This window comes from Camelus ferus, chromosome 16 (assembly GCF_009834535.1).
Source record: "Camelus ferus isolate YT-003-E chromosome 16, BCGSAC_Cfer_1.0, whole genome shotgun sequence".
NCBI classification, from domain to species: Eukaryota; Metazoa; Chordata; class Mammalia; order Artiodactyla; family Camelidae; genus Camelus; species Camelus ferus.
The window spans coordinates 40,193,344-40,217,619 of NC_045711.1; the positions used below are offsets into that span (position 1 = coordinate 40,193,344).

The 24,276-nt window shown below is 35.4% G+C and overlaps 1 protein-coding gene and 1 pseudogene across 3 annotated transcripts in view; both read left to right on the forward strand.

The window, feature by feature from the left end:
- SSH2 (slingshot protein phosphatase 2) overlaps nt 1-24,276 on the forward strand; it is a 216,413-nt gene that overhangs the window by 79,661 nt on the left and 112,476 nt on the right. For all 3 annotated transcript variants that reach the window (XM_032457535.1, XM_032457536.1, XM_032457534.1), the window contains one exon: nt 9,054-9,097. In XM_032457535.1, coding sequence (XP_032313426.1) covers nt 9,054-9,097 — 44 coding nt within the window. The remainder of the gene's footprint in view (nt 1-9,053; nt 9,098-24,276) is intronic.
- LOC116656802 lies at nt 9,054-23,666 on the forward strand (annotated as a pseudogene).

Sequence of the window (24,276 nt, forward strand, 5' to 3'; positions counted from 1 at the left end):
CTCTTAAACTAACTGTTGACCAAGGACTCAGTGTTCTTCAATAGCAAAGTTCTTTCAGTCAAATTCTAATCAAGCCGGCTTTCTCATCACTGAGGAAGTATCTCATTAACCATTCCAACTGTGACTCATACATATTTGTATATGAAAGGAGCTTAAAGGAAATACTTGAGAAAGAGTAAGTATCTCACAGAGGTTTTCTATTGCTTGAAATCTTGGGCAAGAAAGTTTATTTAGGGCTCCTTAAACTCTGTCAAAATGAGAGCATGGTGTGGCTTTGATTTCAGTCGTAAGTGTTGCACTGTTTTCTGGCTTCCTTATTTTCACTTTAATGCATCTTATATCTCTCTAAAATATGGCTAGATTGAATCTTTGTTTTGGTTCCTAATCCTAGCAAATACTACATGTCTCTAGACTTTAAAACAAAGTCAGATAAAATATTGGGATCCCTGATTTGACGGGGTCTGAACCTTTTACAAACCGGCTTCTCAGATGGTATGAGTGCCCAGGTTATTGACTCTGGTCCTGGACAGTAGTGTGTGTCTGTACTGCCACACTTGCAGGTCCTTTTTGATCTTAAGCCTCCCAAATGGGAAGATACTTCCTCATAGACACCATCCTGGAAAATTATCCCTATGGCCTTCAGTCCATCTTGTACTGACATAATAATCAACTTCTTTATTCTCCTGGATATCTTTATGGCCCTCGTCTTTAGAAGTTCTACTTCATAAACTTTCTTTAACTGCTTTTTTCTTGTTCTGTTCATTTTGTCCACATATTTATTAGCTGGTCACCAGGGTTGGTAGGATTGATTAAAGATGGCTGCAAATTCTTTGCCGTTTCTCCCACCAAGAGGATCTAACACCCCTCCCCTTAAATCTGGGCTGGGCTTCTTTAGTACACCAGCTGAGCACAGCAGAAGTGATGCTGTGTCAAATCTGAGCCTAGCTCTTTGGAGTTCTCAGCCACCATGCAAAACGACCAACCCTGAGGCCATAATGGACTTTGAGAAGGCCCAAGCCATAGACACTGTAGTTGACATTTCCAGTTGAGCCCCGCTTTCCGGTGCTCCAGGATAAGACATCAGACATGTGAGCAAAGCTGCTTGGACCCTCAGTACTGGCCTATCTTCTAGCGAAATACCACCTGAGTAGCACTGAGTGACCCCTAGCAATGCCATGTGGAGCAGAAGAATCAGCTAGCTAAATACTGCTTGAATTTCTGACCCATGAAATCATGAAATGTAATAAATGAGTAGTTTGTTACGAAGCAGTGGATAACCCAAACAGCTGGTTCCATCCCCATCTTCTTTGTCTCTTGTTTCTAGGAGAGAATCTAAACCTTCTCTTATTAGTAGCCAAGTGGCAAAATGGTGCCTTCACTTTCTCCTCAAGCCTGTGTTCACATTTGCTTCTTCCAAAAGCCAGAAGCAGGGCTTTTCCAATTTCCTACTCTTAGAAAGACTACAAGATTACTTTTTCCAGTCTAACAGATACCCCTAGTTTATTTCCAGGGGCAGAAGTGACTGATGGGTAATTTGAAGTCCAGTTCATGGATAATCCACAACCCTTTTTTGTGACATAGGACTGATATCGTACTATTTCTACCCTTATGGACTCAACATCAATATTACTTGATAACCTTAACCCCCAACACCTGTACCTTTGCTCCAGGAATCTACAGCTGCTCACCATTCCCCAAACACAGCAGACTCTTAAAACTTTCTGTTCCTCTCACCAGCCCTTCTGCCTCAAATACTCTTCCTCCTATTTTCCATCTGACATAAACCCACTAATTCAAACCCAGCCTGAAAATTAACTTCTGTGAAGCACTTCCAAGCCCCAGTTAGTCACTTCCTCCTCTGTTGTTTCTGTAGCATTTTGTATATCTTCTGCTGTAAGGCAAATGACGTATAATTTTTGACTTAGGGAACTCTCTCCCCCAATACAATGTGAACTGTCCAAGGATAAGGGCAGTTTTGCTTAGTTTTAATCCCTGGTGCCTAGTATCAACACATAATAGGTAGTCAGTTAATAATGAATAAATGAATATATCAGTGAAAGGAAGTAAATGATTCTGTCTGCTTAACCAAAGGGAAAGGCTTAAGTATTACTTCCAGATCTTAGTCACAAGCCAACTCCTGAGCAACAAAAATCATTCTTTTAACCAACTAAGGATAAAACATAACTGCCATAGTCCTCACAAGCTGACAGTGCACAGCCAGTTAGCTCCAAGTGTTCACATGGTTTTAGTTAGCTGCCCTTATCATGCATTCATTCATCTCTTTATTGAGTTCCATCTGCACATGGGGCATTGTGCTAAACAGAGAGTAAGATGCAGAGGGAAAATAAGGCAGATTACAGTCTGATAATGGAACATAAAACAAGAACTCAGTGGTAGTGCCATGGGAAACATGCATGGTTACTGTCAGGTTTGGAGGGAGGCAGACAGCCTATCAGTCAGGTGATAAAAGGAACAAAAACTACTGGCTTTTGAAACCAGCTTTGAAGACTGGGGAAGGGTATAGGAGAGGGGAAAGAGGCCTTCCAGGATGATGAAACAGCATGGACAAAGGAAGTTAATAGGTACTTTTGAAAAACGATGAATGAGTCCACTTGGATCGGAGGGTATGGAAAGTGTAAAGAATTTTGAACAATAAAGCTTGGGGAAGTATTATTTAACACCTACCTAGCCTGGTGTTTTTCAAAGCTGACAGTATTTCCTTCCTCCCAGCCTACTTCTCAGCAAATATGACTTGGGTGCTTACATTTTTTCTAAACATCTTAGCGACCTACTTTTATGCTCAGATATTAAGTATATTAATAAGGATACATTAATCTTTAAATTCATACTTAGTGGTTCCTAAATATCTGAAAATTATTTATTTTTTAATTGAAGTATAGATGACTTATAATATATTAGTTTCAAGTATGCCATGCAGGGATTCAGTATTTTTATGGATTATACTTCATTTAAAGTTATTATAAAATATAACTATTTCCCTGTGCTATACAGTATACCCTTTTTAAATTTTTTTATTTTTTTTTTCTTTTTAAAATGGATTTAGTGGGATTGAGACCAGAACCTTGTGCATGCTATGCATGTGCTCTACCACTGAGCTATACCCTCTCCCCTACAATATATTCTTTTGCTTATTATGCATACTGGTTTGTATCTCTTAATCCCATGCCCCTATCTTGTCCCTCTTCCTTTTAATCTCCCCACTAGTAACCACCAGTTCTCTATATCTGTGAGTCTATTTCTGTTTGTTATATAGCTTATTCTTCAGATTCCACATATAAGCAATAACATAGAGTATTTTCCTTTCTCTGCCTTATTTCACTAAGCATAATACCCTCTAGGTTCATCCATGTTGTTACAAATAGCTGAATTTCATTCTTTTTTATGGCTGAGTAATATTCCATTATATATGTATATCTTCTTCTATATATATATAGATATATATGTATATATCTTCTTTATCCATTCATCTGTTGATGGACCCTTAGGCTGCTTCCATATCTTGGCTATTGTAAATAATGCTGTGCTGCTGTAGACATTGGGGTGCATGCATCTTTTTGAATTAGTGTTTTCTGAATACCGTAAAATTAAATGCACATTCAAATCTCACACCATATTGTTATAGGCCAGATTTTTCTTAAAAACATCAAGAAGTAATTATACTCTTTAAATAAAAACTATTTAATGGTAGGACTTTGGAATATAAAAAAAAGTCAACAAAGATGTATTTAGTCATTTAATTAATTAATTCTCCTTATACAGCAGAAATTTTTGTTTACTGTTTCTCTAAGAGTTATCTCTACATTTTTCTCCTGGTAATTTCTAACATTCTGAGCACGTTGACTATTTGGCTTTTTTTTTTTTTTTTTTAACTAACAGTGCATGAAGTTACTTGACAAGGTAGGTGGTTATATCTGGTCTGGTGTATGCACTTGTTACAATAGAATGGTAAGCATTCTACTTTTGGCTACCATTTAAATGCCAGTATTCAAAATAACTGTATTACCTGATCCTTACTCTTATTGAATAAGCAATGTTTTATCTTTGCATTTGGGACTGTGAATTCCATTGAAATAAGCATAATTGAATGCTTACTTCATTTTTTGAATCCATTTTACCTTAAAATGCTCTGACATACTGCATTTTTTAAAACGTCTCTTTTTCCAAGTAAGATGAAGGAGAAACAAATCATTCATTGGCCTGACTTGTAATATTAATCTAAAAAAGAAGAAAAAGAGTCATTTGGGGATCTTGTGTTGGAAACAGTTCTCTGACTTGCTTTTTTGTGTGTACCAAGGGAATTTTCCACTCCTTTGGCACTATTTTAAAGTGTAGAAGTCATAGAAGACAAATAACAAAGGATATTATTTTATTATAAGCCATGAGAAAAGATATGCTTTCTTCTGCAGCTCCCTCTCAGGATATAGATACCAAAGGCAGATTCTTAGTTTAGAGGCAGTTGGTTATAGCAGGAATATAGACCTGAGTTCAAATCCTGACTCTGCCATTTATTGGCTTTGTGACCTTTGGCAAGTCCCACAGGGTGCACATTAAATAAAATAATATATAAAGTATCTGGCCCTTGTGATGTTAAAAAAAAAAATGTTAGTTCACCCCTGTAGATGTAACTGTTTTTGGCTGTTTGTGCCCTCTAAAGAATCAAACATCAAGGGTATTTTTGCTTTTTATTTTTCCACATACTCTCATCCAAATTCTCATAAGCAGAAAAATCTACAAAAGAGCTGAAAGTAATTTGAATCATCCCTCTTTGGTGAGCTCATTTTATGTAGAGGGGAAGGGTGTTAAACTAGTAATAGCTCATAAATATATAAAAGGGTAATCAACATTACTAGTAATCAAGGCACAGCTAAGTAAGACCATAATAAAATACACCACTAGATTCACAAAAAAAGAAAGAAAACATCTGATGATTCTAAGTGTTGGCTAGAATTTAGAACAACTGAAACTCTCACACCTTCCTAGTGAGAGTTTAAATCAGGACAAACACTTTGGAAAATAATTTGGCACTATCTGGTAAATTTGAACCTTTATTTTACTCTGTGACACTGCAGTTCTACTCCTAGGTATATGTATATCCTGTTGACACTCTTGCACGTGTAGACCAAAAGACATGCACAAGAATATTATACCAGCGTGGCTGATGTCACCAAAAATTGGAAACAATCCAATATATCTGAGTGGAATGGGTAAACTTTCTTATATTCCTATAATGCAATCTTTTTACCCCAGCAAAAATGGACTAATTATAGCTATGTGTAATAAGTAGAATAATCTTACTGGCATAATACTTAGTTTTAAAAAAGCATACTAGGATGACTATATATAGTATAATACAATTTTTGAAGCCTCTAAACAATCAAAACTAAACAATGTACTGTTTAACAATGTAGACATCATGTAATTTTTTTTAAAAACAGTGGAATAAAAGAGATAGAACCAATAGGTAAATTAAAATGAAATTCTAAAAAACATTCAAATAATATGAAAGAAGGCAGAAAAGGAGAAATAGAAGAATATAGATATAGGGGACAAACAGAAAATAAATAATAACATGATAGACCCAAATCAAATTGTATCTGTGAATTACATTAAATATTAATGGGCTAACCACTGCAATTAAAAGACAAAGACTGTCATAATGGTAAAATAAAGTAAGATCCAACTATATTCTGTCTGTAAGAGACATTCTTTAAAATATAAAGAGATTGGAAAATATACCTTGCAAACAGTGAACGTAAGTCTGGACTAGCTATATTAACATCAGATAAAATAGATTTCAAGACAAAATGTCTTACTAGAAGATAAAGCAATCTTGAAAAAGAAGAATCAAGTTAGGGGATTTATATTTCCTTCAAAACTTGCTGTAAACTACAGTAATGAAGTAGTAAAGTGCTGGCAGAAAGAATGCAAATAGATCAATGGAACAGAATAAAGAACTCAGAAGTAGACCTCACTTACACTGTCATTTGATTTTTTACAAAGGAGCCAAGTTATCCAATGGGGAAAGGAAAGGCTTTTCATCAAATGGTGATTGAAAACTGGATATCCATGTGGGAAAAAATGAACTTGCATCCCATCTCACAGCAGATAAAAATATTTATTCAGGATACATCATAGGCCTTATATATAAAACCATACAGCCTTTTTAAGAAAATATGGTAGAATATCTTTGTCACCAAAGGATAGGCAAAGGTTTCCAAGGACACAGAAAACAGTAACCATCGAAGAAAAAAATTGCAAATTGGACATGTTACAGCTCTCATACATTGTCGATAAGCATTTAAAGTGGTACAAGCACTTTGGAAAAGGGCCTGACAATTTCCTATAAAACTACACATGCATCTTATCCCATGACCCAAGAGAAACAAAAACATACGTCCACCAAAAAAACAAAAAACAAAAAAAAGGTGTTCATGTAACAATTTTCTTCATAAAACTCAAACATCCTAGGCATATATATCAATAAGAGATGAATAAACAAACTGTGATATATTCGTTTAATGGAATCCTTAGGAATAAAAAGGAATGAGCTCCTGTTATGTGCAACAACATGGATAAATTTCAGAAACATTATGCTATGTGAAAGAAACCTCACACAAAAGAGTGCACACTGTAAGATTCTATTTATATGAACAAGGGAATCATTTGAATGGAATCATATGCTTTATACTATTATTGATGGAAAAATGTAGTGGAAGAAAAACCAGAACAGTGGTTGCCTCTTGGAGTGGGTAGTGCCAAGTATTGCATGAGAAGGGGCATAAGAAAGATTTTTGAGGTGATAGAAATGTTCCATTTCTTGCTAGAAGTTTGGGTTCCACAGATAAATACATTTGTCAAAACTCACTGAAGATTTATGCATTTATTTCCTTGCATATAAATTTTACTTCAAAAGAAAAAAAACTGTAATACTGAAATGCATTCTAATGAATTATATGCATTTAAGGGCCAGTGCAGTGATGTCAATAACCTACTTCGAAGTGCATGAAAAAAATAAGGTGGATTGATGGATGGGCAGAGAGAGGAACAGATGAGTGATAAAGCAAGTATAGAAAATGTTAATGGTGGAATCCACATGATGGATATTCAGGTTCACGATAAGTTTTTTCAACTTTTCTGTATGTTTGAAATTTTTTATAGTAGAGTGAAAGCAAGAAAATTATAAACTTAAAATTCAAGATAGCAGCCACATCTTGGGAGGAGGATAGGAATGGGAGATAGGAAGTAAGCACACAGGTTGATGCAAAGGTATTGGTACTATTCCAGCCTTAAGGTATTAAGGTTCACAAGGTATTCATTTTACTATTATGCCTCATAACTTACATGTATTTTAAATACATCTTTTTAAAGATAATTTTTCATACAATTAAAAATATAAGAAGAGTACATCAGAAGTAGAGATCTATTAACTGGTAATAACAGCAATGAAGCATTATTTGTTAAATGAGATTCCAGGAAATCATTTCTATTTATTATCTTTTCTTTGGGCCCCAAAATCTAACATTTACATTTGTTCATGAGTCTTCATTTTCATTGTTGCAAACTTTCCATGTTCTGACCATTGACTCTAGAGACAGTCAGTTCTTTTCCTTTTAATGCTTTTCTTTTCATTCCCTAAAGGGCATACTTCTGAACCTAAAACTTCCCCTACAGACAAAGAATATAATATACCATGACACTTACCCTGTCCTCCCCTGAGGGTAGAATCTTTGCTGTCATCTTCCCTTTGTGGAAAATAATAGACATGCCTGAAATCAATAATGAAGATAAAACGGGAATAAAAGTTACAGAGCTGGCCATGGCTGCCCAGGAATGGAGACAAGATGATGTAGAGGTGAACAGGGATAGTTCCATAAACTCATAAACTTATCAGCAGACAGTACCCATATTGTTTGAGATTCTTTTTCTCCTATTTTTGTGTTTGCCAAATAGGCAAAAAGTGGCCAGAGTGCAAGTATAAAATGTCAGAAAGCAATTTTTTTTTAAAAGTTAGTGCCTCAGTATCATTGATTCTCTCATCTTTATTCTCTTTTCCTTCATGTAATTTTCTTGTCTCTATGAAGATCTGTGTAGTATCTTAACATAAAATAATTCCTAACCTAAGCCAGGGAGGGGTAAATGATATGCTTTTGTCATGTGTTGGGAGGCAGTATTTTATCAGTTTTAATTCTAGCTCCCTTCACCACATGAGTTTCCTTGACCAACTTACTTCTTTCCTTTTTGGGAATTTCAGTTTCTATAAAATACTCGTATTTCATTGAGCCTAAATTGCCATAAGTATAACACCGTCAACTATTTTATGTGCCGTTAAGAAAAATAAATATTGCAATTAAACTATGATTTTAAGTTTTTTAGTCACATTGATTGTAGATCTATACTAAGGTGTGTATGTATTAGAGACAGTGAAAACTATAAACATCAACCTTCTTAATTTAACATCAACCTTCTTAGTTTATAACCTGTAACCTTTATAACCTTGTTAAAGCATCAGCCTTCTTGGTTTATAAGGAATAAGCAGGACACTGTTAAGCAAGGCATCTGGCATGTTATAAATACTCAGTAAGTAGTAGTCTTTAAGGTGGTGGTGATTTAATCATGACCACTTTGTAAAGTGGTATTCATTGTTTAGGTTGTTCTTTGAGGATAATCTCAATGGGATTTGACGGTGGTAGTCAGAATGCCCACTCATTTTAATGTGAAGTAATGTAACAGTATAATAATATCTTCAGTTGATTTTCAGAGGTAATTCTTTTAATTATGAACACTTTGTTATTAACAAAAAAACAACTTGTTTGTAGACTGGTGTTGAAGCTTCCTCTGGGAATGTATTCTACTGATAAATATCAACTCCCTGAGTTGGCTGAAGTCATTTTCTTACAGAGAGAATTAAAGTTCAAGTACACAGCATCAGTGAGACATTATTACATGTAAAGTGTAGTAAAATTGCATTGTTGATACTGTAATGTGAGACCTCAGGTTTTAAATTATTTTTTCTCATTTTCCTGTCTATACAGGAGGCAGACAGTGGGGAGGAGGAATGCCGGTCACAGCCCAGGAGGTATGTTTGTTTATTACTTCCTATAGCATTTTTATAGTTCGTGTTTTCTCTCTAATTATTTCTCAGTCTTGTCAGATTAGTTTATCCTGGCTTTCTGAGATGCTTAATTGGTCTCTCAAAATAAAATTGCTTTAAGAATCCAGTTACTGGCTCAGAAAGATTTTAAATGGTAGATTTCATTATGTTGTACACCTAAATCTACTATAATGTATGTCAATTATACTTCAATAAATAATTTAATTTAATTTAATGGTAGACTTCTTTCTTTCTTTCTTTCTTTCTTTCTTTCTTTCTTTCTTTCTTTCTTTCTTTCTTTCTCTCTTGCTCGCTTGCTCGCTTGCTCGCTTGCTTTCTTTCTGTCTTTCTTTCTTTCTTTCTTTCTTTCTTTCTGTCTTTCTTTCTTTCTTTCTTTCTTTCTTTCTTTCTTTCTTTCTTTCTTTCTTTCAATGCAGAAAGGCTAGTATTGGCCCTGCTTTGACCCAAGTCTCTGGAACTATCTTGGGTAGTAAAAAGCAAAATTTCGTTACTTTTTAGGAAAATGTCCACTAACAAACATTTCAGCCTTCAGTTTTGTACTTATGTTTGCCATTCATTTTGATAGGTTTTGGCAGTTTTTACAGATTGGTTAATGTTTCACTTCCTAAATACAAATGATATACTGAGTAACTTACCCAATCTTTTCAAATACAATAAAACGTTTTTCCTCCTTCTCACGAAATAGTGGACATGTTATAAGGATACCAGAACCTGCTGCCATTAAAAGAAGAAAGTTATGAGAGCCATCTAGGAAGTATATAGTAACATTTCTGTTATCGTCTTTAAAAAGATTTTTTAAATCAACTCCCTCCCTCAAGAGGTTGTCCTGATAAGTTCTAGATGGTCATTTAAGTGTTACCAAACTTGTGTCCTCTGAACCCAATCACATGAGCTATCCTAGATGGTTCAGGCTGAAGGGGATGCTTCCTTCATGATAAATTGTCAGGCATTTGTTGATGTGTACTTCACTCTTATAAACCACAACTTACGATAAAAATAGTTCCTTTTCAGGGGGAGGCCATAGCTCAAGTGATAGAACACATGCTTAGCATGCATGAAGTCCTGGGTTCAATCCCCAGCACCTCCTCTAAAAATAAATAAATAATTAAACCTAATTACCTCCCCCCACAAAAAAAAAAATCGTTTTCATCAGTAGTCAGTAGAGATTATTGGCAATATTTTTCCTGTCTTATCACAAAAATTTAGGCTCAAAGATTAATTTCTCACTGTCTCTTAGGGAAGATCTGACAGTGAAGTGTCATTCTTTTGTGTAGGGCTAAGAAATAGAAACCTAGAAGAAATTTTAGCTGAATGCTTACCAGAGGCATCATAACCTTATTCCCATTAGAATGAAAAAGGATTCCCAAGGGTTCTTAAATTTTCCTGTAGGCCAGATTTAAAGATCTCTGAGTTAATTTCTTTATGTACTGACTTGGCATCTACTAGGATAATTGTGCCCCAAAATTACATAATGATGAGGCAATGCAGGCCTGTTCTCTTATTCACCAGCACTGAATTGTCAAGCCATTAAGAACCATAACAGTCCCTATTATTAAAGTTGTTGGCAATAAATCATTACTGCGATTAGCAGAGGATTTTTGTAGGCTTCTTGTATTCACAAGAAAGGGATCATTTATAGAAATAAGAAGTGAAGAAAAACCTAGTAGCACCCATTTTAAAAAACCAAACTTTCTAGCTTGTGTAATTTCTTACATTCAGTGTGTTTCCAGGCCATTTCTAAATCTAATTGCTTTATTCGGACTCTAAGTAAAGTAACTTCTCTTAAGTGTCAGTTGAATGCCTCTTGTGCTCAGATGGTATGCATGAGGTTGATTTTTGTGTTTGGCTGCTACAGATGGTTCTGGCATTCTCCATCACTTAGCATGGAATAAACCACCATTGAGTTAACATCTTTTCATTGAGCGTGCCTGTACTTATCAGTTTTTGGGGTCAACTGTGGTTTGTAGTAGGGAATTGAATAGTAAGCAGCATACCATTGAAACTAATGCCAAGTCCAGATAATAAAAAAGATGTATTAGTCTCTTATTTTAGCCAAATGTCATTTATTGGGAAAGCCATGAGTTAAAAGTAATCTTTTAGTATACTTAGCCCAAACTATTAATGCCTTTAAAAATCAATGTTCACAGGCAACAACAACAACAAAATGGATAAATTAGACTACATAAAAGTTTAAACCTTCTGTGCATCAAAGGACACAATCAACAGAGTGAAAAGGCAACCCACAGAATGGGAGAAGATATTTGCAAATCATGTAGCTAATAAGGGGTTAATATCCAGAATCTATAAAGGACTCTTACAACTCAGCAACAATAAAGCAAACAACCTGTCTTAGTCAGCTTGGGCTACTATAAAAAATACCATAGACTGAGTAGTTTAAACAACAGAAATTTATTTCCCATAGTTCTGGAGGCTGGGAGTCCAAGATCAATGTGCTGGCAGATTTGGTTCCTGTTGAAAACAGTCTTCCTGGCTTGTAGGCAGATACCTTCTTGCTGTGTCCTCACATGGCTATAAGAGAGAGGGTGCTCTGGCCTCTTCCTCTTCTTATATGTACACTAATCCTAATGGGGGTCAAACCCTCATAATATCATCTAACCCTGATTATCTCCCAAAGGCGCCCATCTCCAAATACCATTACATTGGACATTAGGGCTTCAACATACAGATTTGGGGGGCACATAAACATTCAATCCATAACATTTCACCTTTGGCTCCCAAAATTCATATCCTTCCCACATACAAAATATATTCATTCCATCCCAACAGCCCCTAAGTAGTAACTCATTCTAGCATCAACTCTAAGGTACATAGTCTCGCCTAAATATAAGAGATGGGCGAGGCTTGAGGTAGAATTCCTCTTCAGCTATGAACCTGTGGGATCAGATAAATGATGCACTTTAAAATACAGTGGTAGTACAGGCATAAGGTAGACATTCCCTTTCCAAAAGGGAGAAATAGGAAAGAAAGAAAGAAAACGTGACAGCTCCCAAGTTCAAAACTTAGTGAGGCAAATTCCATTAGCTCTTAAGTCTCAAGAATAATCCTCTTTGGTTAGATGCTATGCCTTCTGAACCCAGTGGGGCAGTGGTCCTGCTGTCAGATCCCTCTGGAGTGGTAGTGTCATCCCCAGGGCTCAGCTGAGCACCCGGTACCTTTGGCTCCTTTGGAGCACCATCCATGCAGTGTTCTGCAAGGGCCCACCTACATGGCACTCTGCTGGGTGATGGTGCCTCCCATTGAAACCAAAGTAGAGGCATCCTTACCTGTCGGCCCTTGCACTCTAGGCATGGTGAGAGTAGCAGCTCCGATGATCTCTGAATCTTTTGGGGGTTCCCTTTTCCCTTTTCTTGAAGGGTAATTCATGTTTGTACCTCCCTTCATTCTGTCTCATTTTCTTTGCTTCCTTAAGTCCCAGATGGCAGTATTTCTGCTGGTGTAATCCCATCTCTATTTCTGGCTTCTGTTGAGATTGCTGAATAGGTCTGTGGTTCACACCCACATTGATCTCCTTACTAAATGGTTGGTCACCACACCCTTTGCATTCTCTTTTAAACATGCTTTCTCATTTTTTGCAATATGGACAGGCTGAGAATTTTCAAATCTTTGACTTCTGTTTCTTTTTTACTTAACAATTCCTTCTTTAATTCATTTCTCTCCTGTACTTTATTATAAGCTCCCAGGAAGAACTAAGCCACTCATTCAATTCTTTGCTTAAAAATCTCCTGAGCTAAATATCCAGTTTCATCAGTCAGAAGTTCTATTTTCCATAAGACACTAGAACATGAACACAGTTCAGCCTAGTTCATTGTTACTTTATAACAAGTATTGCCTTTTCTCTGTTATCCAATAACATGTTCCTCATTTCTGTCTGAGACCTCATCAGAATGGCCTTTACCACCCATATTTCTACCAACATTCTGTTCATTATTATTTATATTCTCTAAGGAGATGTAGGACTTTCCTCTTTTCTTTCTGAGCTCTCACCAGAATTGCCTTTAACCCTCCCTTCTTGGCAATCTCAGCTTTTTGTAGCCTGCACCTCAAAACTGTTTTAAGAAATAGAATGCTGATATTAATATTTCATGGAGAAGCCTAATATTTATTTTTCTTTAACATTTTTTATTGATTTATAATCATTTTACAATGTTGTGTCAAATTCCAGTGCAGAGCACAATTTTTCAGTTATACATGAACATATATATTCATTGTCACTTTTTTTTCTCTGTGAGCTACCATAAGATCTTGTATATATTTCCCTGTGCTATACAGTATAATCTTGTTTATCTATTCTACAATTTTGAAATCCCAGTCTATCTCTTCCCACCCCCTGCCCCCTTGGCAACCACAAGTTTGTATTCTATGTCTGTGAGTCTGTTTCTTTTTTTTTTTTTTTAACATTTTTATTGATTTATAATCATTTTACAATGTTGTATCAAATTCCAGTGTTCACAATTTTTCAGTCATACATGGACATATACACACTCATTGTCACATTTTTTTCTCTGTGAGCTACCATAAGATTTTGTGTATATTTCCCTGTGCTATACAGTATAATCTTGTTTATCTATTCTACAGTTTTGAAATCCCAGTCTATCCCTTCCCACCCTCCGCCTCCCTGGCAACCACAAGTCTATATTCTATGTCTATGAGTCTATTTCTGTCCTGTATTTACGCTTTGGGTTTTTTGTTTGTTTGTTTGTTTGTTTGTTTGTTTTTTAGATTCCACATATGAGCGATCTCATATGGTATTTTTCTTTCTCTTTCTGGCTTACTTCACTTAGAATGACATTCTCCAGGAGCATCCACGTTGCTGCAAATGGCATTATGTTGTCGGTTTTTATGGCTGAGTAGTGTTCCATTGTATAATATACCACATCTTCTTTATCCAGTCATCTGTTGATGGATATTTAGGCTGTTTCCATGTCTTGGCTATTGTAAAGAATGCTGCTATGAACATTGGGGTGCAGGTATCATCCTGAAGTAGGGTTCCTTCTGGATATATGCCCAGGAGTGGGATTCCTGGGTCATATGGTAAGTCTATTCCTAGTCTTTTGAGGAATCTCCGTACTGTTTTCCACAGTGGCTGCACCAAACTGCATTCCCACCAGCAGTGAAGGAGGGTTCCCTTTTCTCCACAGCCTCTCCAGCATTTGTCATTTGTGGATTTTTGAATGATGGCCATTCTGACTGGTGTGAGGTGATACCTCATTGTAGTTTTGATTTGCATTTCTCTGATAATTAGTGATATTGAGCCTAATATTTATTGAACTTAGAATATGTGCGTGATTGATTGATTGATTTACAAAACTAGACCTTTCCATGTGTTAAAAACCGGTGCTAACTGATGACAGTGAAGATATACATCTCCTGCTGTTGGCCTTTCTGAAGTCTGAATCTCTACCTCCCGCCGCCGTGTGGCTTACTCTTCTGATCCAGAGAACTTTCAGCTGTTTATACACATTTTGTTGTGGCCACCAGGAGGTGTAGTGAGCTATCCTCTCATCCTCTTGAGTCCTGCCACTGTTTGGAGTAGATCCTTTAAATTGGTAAGTGCACACTTTGAAAGGCTCTTTTCCTAGCCACTCAACAGGAGTTAGAATTTTCATTTCACTGAAAGTATTCTTTGTTTCTGAGGGATGTATTCCCAGACTCTCTTATTTTGTATTTATCTGAGATGTTCTGCTTCTGGTAACTACAGCAGGCATTCCTCTTAAATCTGATTTGAAAAGCAAACTAATTATTACAGCCATAATGAAATTAAATATGTCTTTTAAAGCTAAGTAAATAATTTTACTTTTTTCCCCTAGATGTTATTCTGTATGGTATTAAAAAAAAAAATCAAAAGTAGTTTCCTCTCAATTCTTGACTTTGCCAAACTAAGTTTTTGAAAAGTTGTTTTCTTACATTATAAAAATCCAGAGACTAATAAAATATGAAATACCTATCACTGCTAGGAGAGGATTCTGGGAAGATAGTGGAGTAGGAAGCACCAGCAATCTGTCTCTCCACCTAGACAACAATTGCACTGGCAGAAATCTGTCTAATGTCGACTATTTTGGAACTCTGGAGTCTGTTCAAGGCTTGCAGCTTCCAGGGGAAGATTTGGAGGGTAAATTGTGGCCAGTTTCAGCTCCTAGCTCTTAGCAGCTATCCATCCCTCACCCTCAGCCACATGACAGGCAGCTGTGCATGTATTCCTGGAGCAGCTTGCACACAACTTATGGAAGGTGGGGTGGGTAAAAAGGACCCTATCCCCCAGATATTAAGGATCTGTGATATGATAGCTGAGTGCTGCTTCTGATCACAGAGGTGTAGACAAAGAAGTAGGTAGCCAGTATTGTTGCACAACCCCCTCCCATTGTTGCAAGCCCTTCTCTCCCCTGCTGAAGTGACTTTTAGGGATTTAAAGAGCTGGCACCCTTTTTTCCTCCCCCTTCACTTTTTTTTTTCCACCTTTCAAGAGCTAGACAATAAAGACAAGGACTTGAAAAACCGCTTCTTTTAAGGGAGAAATTAGTATGTTTTGACACATGCCTAGGGAAAGGCTCAGAAAAGATCTTATGTTTACATCTCAGACTGATCCTTGGCAGAGAGATAGCCTGCGACAATCAAAAACAAAAACAGTAACAAAAAACAGTAAACCCTGAGGACGGTGGAGAATCTGATTTCCAAAGTTACCACATCATTAGATTGAAATGTCCTGTGTTCAACAAAAAATCACAAGGCATACTTAGAAACAGTAAAATATGACCCATTCAGAAGAAAAAAATAAAAAGACCTAATTGCAGGTATATAGAGACTTTAAAATAGCTATCTTAAAGATAATCAAAGAATTAAGGAAAATGTGGAGGAAGTTAAGAAAACAATGTGTGGATAAAATGGAAATATCAATAAAGAGAAAACCTAAAAAGAAACCAAAAAAGAACTTCTGGAGCTAAAAAGTACAATAACTAAGATGAAAAATTTACTAGATAGATTCAAAGGCAGGTTTGAGCAGGCAGGAGGAAGGATCATTAAACTTGAAGATAAGACAATGGAAATTATCAAGTCTGAGGAACAGAAAGAAACAAGACTGAAGAAAAAGAAGCAGAGCCTCAGTGACTTATGGGACATCATGAAGAGGACCAACAGATGCATCATGGGAGTCCCAGAAGGAGGAAAGAGAAAGAGGCAGAGAGAATATTTTAAAAAATAATGGCTGAAAACTTCCCAAATTTGGCAGAAGACATAAATATAAATATCCAAGAAGCTCTACAAACTCCAAGATGAACTCAAAGAGACCCACACTGAGACACATTATAATCAAACTTTCAAAAGACAAAGAAAGAAAATGTTTAAAAAAAAAAAAAGACAAAGAATCTTGAAAGAATCAAGAAAGAAGTGCATCATTACATACAAGGGATCCCCAAGTAGATTATCAGATTTCCTATCAGAAACTTTGGAGATTAGAAGATAGTTGGCCAATATATTCAAAGTGCTAAAAGAAAAAAAAAGGTGAATCAAGAATCCTATAATCCTATATCTGAAAACTGCCCTTCAAAAGTGAAAGAGGAATTAAGGTATTCCAGATAAATAAAAGCTGAGGGAATCTGCGACCACTAGACCTGCCCTGCAGGAAATTTGCAAGAGCATCCTGCAAGGTGAAATGAAAGGACACCAGGCTTACTTAGTAACTCAAAGACGTATGGAGAAATAAAGATCTCTATAAAGGTATATACATGGGAAATTATAAAAGGTAGTATTATTGTACATTGGTTTCTAACTGCACTTTTTGTCTTCTACATGATTTAAGAGACTAATACATTTAAACAACAATAAAAAATAATTATTCATGTAAAAGCTAATGTGACTGTAACTTTGGTTTCTAACTCCAAATCTTGTTTTCTGCATGATTTAAGAGACTAATGCATTTAAAATAATTATTAGTTTATGTTTTGGGACACACAATGAATAAATATGCTGTGACATCAGCAACTGAAAGGAGTGGAGACAGAGCTTTAAAGGAACAGAGTTTTTGTATGTTATTGAAGCTAACCTGGTATAAATCTAATTTAGAGTGTTATAACTATAGTTTGTTAAATGTGATACCATGGTAACCACAAAGAAATTGACTTAGAAGCACAGGGAACTATATTCAATTTCTTGTAATAAGCTATAACAGAAAAGAATCTGAATGTGTGTGTGTGTGTAACTGAACCACTTTGCTGTACCCCTGAAACTAACATTGTAAGTCAACTACACTTCAGTAAAAAAATAAAGTAAAAGAAATAAGCTATAGAAGATATACAAAAGAAAATGAGAAAGGAATTTAAACATTTCACTACAAAAACTCAACCAAAAGAGGACAGTAATGCAGGAAATAAGGGACAAAAAAGCTTTAAGGCATATGTAAAATAAATAGCACAATAAGAAAAATGAGTCCCTTATCAGTAATTACTTTAAATGTAAATTAATCCTTTAAACTCTTCAGTCAAAAGACAGAGATTGGCATAAGGGATAAAAACACATGACCCAACTATAAGGGACGCATCTGAGATCCAAAGACACAACCAAGTTGAAAGGGAAAGGATAGCAAAAGCTATTCTATGCATATAGTAACCAAAAGAGAACAGGGTTGTCTATATTAATTATCAGATAAAATAGACTTCAGATCAAAAAGGTTATGAGAGACAAAGAGGGATGTTCTATATTAACAAAAGTTTCAATACAGCAAGAAGATAAAACAGTTATAAACATTCATGTACCTAATGAAAGATCATCAAAATGTATGAAGCAAAAGCTGACAGATTTGAAGGGAGAAATAGATAGTTCTATAATAATAGCTGGAGACTTCAATACCATGCTGAAAATAATGGATAGAACAATCAGACAAAAGATAAGTAAAGAAATAAGACTTAACACAGTAAACCAACTAGATCTAAAATACATACACAGAACACTATTCAACAACAGTAGAATACACATTTTCCTCAAGTGCACATGAGACATTTTCCAAGATGGACCACATGTTAGGTCACGAATTAAGTCCTGGTAGATTTTAAAAGATGTATCTCATGCAAAATGTCTTCTAGGATTACAGTGGAATGAAGTTAGAAATCAGTAACAAAAGGAAGACTGGAAAATTCACAAAATTATGGAAAATTAATCAATACACTTTTAAACAACCAGTGCATCAGAGAAAAAAATTACAAGGAAAATTAGAAAATATTTTAGAGTCAAATGAAAACAACATAGCATACTAAAAGTTATAGGACACAGCAAAAGCAGTGCTAAGGAGGAAATTTATAGCTAACAATGCTTACGTTAAAAAATAAAGATCTCAAATCAACAAACCAACCTTATACCTTAAGGATCTAGAAAAAGAAGAACAAACTAAACCTAAAGCTAATAGAAGGAAGGAAGTAATAAAGATCAGAGCAGAGATAAATGAAATAGAGAATAGAAAGTCAATAGAGATAATCAATGAAACAAAAAGTTGGTTATTCAAAAAGACCAACAAAACTGACAAACCTTTAGCTTGATGGACTAGAGAAAAATGAGAAAAGACTAAAATTGCTAAAATCAGAAATAAAAGTGGGGACATTCCTACTGATTCTACTGAAATAAAAAGGTTTATAAGAGCATACTATGAACAATTGTACACCAACAAATCTGATAACCTAGATGAAATGGACAAATTCCTAGAAACATAAAACCTGCCAATATCAAACCATGAAGAAATAGAAAATCTGAATAGATCTTTAACTAGAAAGAAAATTGAGTCAGGGATCAAAAATCTCCCAAAAAAGAAAAACTTTTCTCTAGTAAATGCTACCAAGCATTTAAAGAGCTAATACTAATCTTAGTCAAACTTCAAAAAAATTAAAGAGGTCAGAACACTTCCTAACTCATTCTATGAAACCAACATTACCCTGATACCAAAGCCAAAAATACTATAAGAAAAGATTACTTTAAACCAATATCCCTTATGAACATTGGTGCAGAAATCCTCAGCAAAATACTAGCAAACAGAATTCAGCACCATATTGAAAGGATTATACTCTATGACCAAGTAGCGGTTATTCTAGGAATGCAAGGATGGTTCACATACAAAAATCAATCAATGTAATGTGCCACATCAACAGAATGAAGGGAAAAACTCATGATCATCTCAGTTGATACAGAAAAAGCATTTGACAAAATTCAACACCCTTTGATGTGCTAAATGCTGAAAGACTGAAAGCTTTACCTCTAAGATCAGGAACAAGGCAAGGATGCTCATTTTTTACCGTTTCTTTTCATCTTTTCTTTTCATTGAATCTGTAGATTGCTTTGGGTACTATTGTCATTTTAACAATATTAAATCTTATAATCCATGAGCATGGGACGTGTTTTCATTTATTAATGTCTTCTTTCACTTCTTTAGGACTGAAAGTTCTAGCCAGAGCAATTAGGCAAGAAAAAGAAATAAAAGTCATCCAAATTGGAAAGCAAGTAGTAATATTATTCTGCTTGCAGATGACATAATTTTATATTCAGAAAACCCTAAATAGTCCACACACACACACAAAAATCCTGTTAGAACTAACAAATAAATTTAGCCAAGTGGAAGGATACAAAGTCAACACACACATAGATCATTTGCATTTCTATATACAAACAATGAACAATCTAAAAAGGAATTACAAAAACAGTTCCATTTATAATAGCCTCAAAAAGAAAAATACTTAGGAATTAACTTAACCCTAAGTTAAGTTAGTGAAAGAGTTAGTAAAAGATTTTGTAAATGAAAACTACAAATCGTTACTGAAAGAAGTGAAAGGAGACATAAATAAATGAAAACACGTCCCATGCTCATGGATTATAAGACGTAATATTGTTAAAATGACAATAGTACCCAAAGCAATCTACAGATTCAATGCAATCCCTATCAAAATCCCGATGACTATTTTTTGCAGAAATAGAAAAACCCATTCTAAATTTCATATGGAATCTCATGGGACCCCCCCCCAAAAAACAAAACAATCTTGAAAAAACTTCCTGGCTTAAAAACTTACTAAAAAACTACAATAATCAAAATACTGTGGTGTTGGCATAAAGACAGATATATAGGCCAAGGGAATAGTATAGAGAGCCCGGAAATAACCCTCACATATATGGTCAAATGAGTTTTGATCATCAGAGTGCCTTGCCTGATTCAGCTGGGAAAGGATAGTCTTTTCAACAAATGGTTCTAGGAAAACTGGATGTACACAAGCAAAAGAGTGATGCCGAACCTTTACCTAACACTGTACACAAAAAGTCACTCAACCTGGATCAAGGGCCTAAATATAAGACCGAAAGCAATACAAATCTTAGAAAGAAATAGGACAAAAACTTTATGACATTGGGTTTGGCAATGATTTATTGGATATGACACCAAAGACACAGGTAATAAAAGAAAAATTAGACAAAATGTGCTTAATGAAAATTTTAAAAAATTGTGCATAAAAAGACATCATCAACAGAATAAAAAGGCAACCCACAGAATGGGAGAAAATATTTGCAAATCATATATCTGATAAGAGATTAATATCCAGAATATATAGAGAACTCCTAAAACTCAACAACAAAAATACAAACAGCCTAATTCCAAAATGAGCAAATAGATATTTGAATTGATATCTATTGATGAATAGATATTTCTCTAAAGAAGATATATAAATGTCCAATAAGCAAGAATGAAAAGATGCTCAACATCACTAATCAATAGAGAATTGCAAAAGTATAGTAAGATGCAACCTCACACCTCTTAGGATGTTACTGTTAAAAAACATAAAACAACAAGTGTTGGTGACGATGTGGAGAAATTGGAACCCTTATGCACTCTTGGTTGGAATATAAAATGGTAAAGCTGCTGTGGAAAACAGTGACAAAAAATTAAAAATAGAATTATCATATGATCTAGTAACACTACTTCAGGGTATTAAAAGACTTGAAAGAATGGTTTTGAAGAGATATTTCTACACCCATGTTTATAACACCAGCATTATTCACAGGAACTAAGATATAGAAGCAACCCATCCATCAAGGGATGAATGGATGAGCAAAATGGTGTATATACGTACAATGGAATATTATTCAACTTCTAAAAAGGAAGGAAATTTTGCAATATGCTGCAACATGGATGAATCTTGAGGATAGTGTGCAAAGTGAAATAAGCTACTCACAAAAAGGCCAAACCATATGACTCCATTTATATGAAGTACATAGAATAGTCAGAATCATAAAGACAAAGTAGAATGGTAGTTGCCAGGGGCTAGGGCGAGGGGAAATGGAGAGTTATTGTTTAATGGGTATGGAATTTTAGTTTTACCCGATGAAAAGAATTATGGGGATGGATGGCAACAGTGGCATCTGGCATAGAGACCCTCCAGATCAATTAGTAGCTGATTGTAGAAAGAACTGTTTATAATAAAATGCATGTTTTCTAAAGACAAGGATTGGTGATTGGAAGATTTTCTTTCCATTCTTATCCTTTGTAAAATGAATGCAGATGCCAGGGAATCGTGCTTTTTCAGTACTCCATTATACTACATATTGTCTTGTTAGGTTGTTCTTGACTAATACTTTTCTAAAAAAAAAACTTTATTGAGGAAAAATTGGCAAATACACAATAAGATGTTATAGGTAAAGCTTGAGTCTTTAAATAGGAAGGTCTAGTGGTTAAAAGTGTATAATTGTGCCTCCAGCAAAATTAATAGTTCTCAATAATTAACAAATATTTATGTGTTAACTACTAAATGAAGGGGACATTTCCCTATAAGAACTAGATAGCTGCTGTAAGTTATAAGATCTAATGATTAAATAACTGATGATAGCAATGAATTTTTAATTTTAACCACAATCCAATACGAGGTTTCTGTACATTTTTGAATTTAAAAAAAAAAGTCTACTTTCAGTAATTGCAAAGTGCCATACTGCTATTCTGTTTTAAGTTTATTCTTTGAAAAAGGCTGCAAGAGAGAGCTAAAAGCCATAGCTACTTCCATCATCTCCAGTACCCTAAATGTCGGTACAGTACCTCCGTGGCACCCACAGGACAATCCAGATGTACTTCTTCAGCTATGTGGGCTGCAACTTCTTGCATCAATCTGTCCATCCTATCAAGGTCCAAAAAACCCAGACCTAAGAGATTCTGAAGCCAACGTCATAAGGCTGGTGGACAAAACAACTATTGGTTCTCGAATGGAAATAAACCAAATTAGTGCACTCTTTTATTATCAACTAGGCCTTCGTGTGGTGAGTTTATAGAACACAACTGGAGTGTCCATCACAGTAGTGGCTGTTATCTCCAAAGCCTTCTTTTCTTGGCTCTTTATGACTACAGCCCTCTACTGAAACAGTTTGAGATTGATGGTGAATTCTTTGAGCTAAAGACTGCAATGGGGATGCCTCCTAGAGATGACAAAGTATTTTTCTTTCGTCTTGTAAGGAAGGTTTTGAGACCTATTCAGCTCACAGATCCTAGATAAATCAAAAGTATTGCAGGAAAAGTATTCTCCACAGATGTGTCATCTTAGATAAGTGACTAAATTGTGGTACTCTTTAAGAAGCATCTTCAACAACTTCTTACTTTATTTATGCAGACCATGTGAAAGGGGCCAACCCTAGGAAGTCTCTGGGCTTTGGGCTATCACTTTTTGCTGAGACCATGGAAAGAACCTTCCTCAGTGCTGAACTGGCCTTCAACCCTCAGGGCCAGGGGGCAGCAGTGCTCCAGAGCATCTCAGCAGAAACTGTGCCAAGCTGCTGCTGGAAGGAGTCTATACAGGTGCATGTGTGGCTTCTACTAAACCAGAGCCTGACCCTAGAGGCTGCTTATGCCCCAAAGTCCTGCTAGGCCTGCTATCTTTCCCTGACCATAGACTTTTTGAGGCTTTTGAAGAGCTTTTTCCAGATTGTGTTTAAAATAAAAAACAAAGCCCTGTTGTGAAGAACTCAAAGGCAGAGTTAAAGTATTGATGACTTGTTTTGGCATTGGCTTTACTAATTTAGCGAGACCGTCAAGAGGTGTGTTATCTCAGGATAAGGCCCTACCTACAGAAAAAACAACACAGCCCAGGAAACCCCAGGAATGAGTTTGAATGCATACATCCAGGACAGAAGAGCCACTATATTAAGGACTTTCTTTTCTTTCCATCAACAAAAAAATCAGAATGTACAAACAAAAGACAACTATATATCCAAAAAAAGATACATTCACAGAATAGTTTCACTCACTCATGGAAAAGTTTTAGTGAACTTGCTGTTAATCCTACTGTAAAACTGTATTGAATTTTGCAAGCCTGTTGTATACTAATTTGGTAAATAAAATTAGCAATGAAAAGTTCATAGAGATCTCTCTCTAAGGAAGCACTTCATCATTTTTCACTCTTGTTTGTCTCCCCCATATGCTGTCAACTCCCATGCGCTCCTCATTTTTGCATTCCCAAGATCCAGGCCAACCCCTGGCAACTCTTAGGTATGCATTATATAATTGCTAATTACTGAGTAAATGAATGATAAATGTATGAGTTGAAACTAAGGAAGCTTGTATAAAAACATACATCTTGCAGCTTTAAAAGTAATTCATGACTGGATGAGTAACTTTTTATAGTGCTGTTACCTTCTCCCAAAATGATTTTCCCAAGTGAATAAAGGTATAAGTAACTTCATTTAAAAAAAAAAAAGTAGCCTACAAATAAGAACCAAAGATTTGCCCACCCTTCTTCGCCACTTCTCTACACTCCCACTCCAATTCCCAAAATTAGAATCTCACCTTCCTCTAGAAAATTTTCAGGGAACTTTTAAAAATTAATAAAGTTAATAGACTTTCCTTCTTATTCACTGTAAGTTATTTGTTTTGGATGAAAGGATAAGAGGCTATTAGGAAAGGTTTATTCTGAACACTTAATTCAGAACTGCTGAGTTCAATATAAGGTCAAATTTTTTTCTTCCCTTCTGATATTCTTTTGCTTATAGGTTTAAACAGTATAAACTGTAGGATCTCCTGATATACATAATTTTTCTTACCATGAAATATATATGCAAATACATGTATGTATGCATACATACACAGGGTACACACACATGTATGTATGTATTTCAGGGTAAGAAAAACT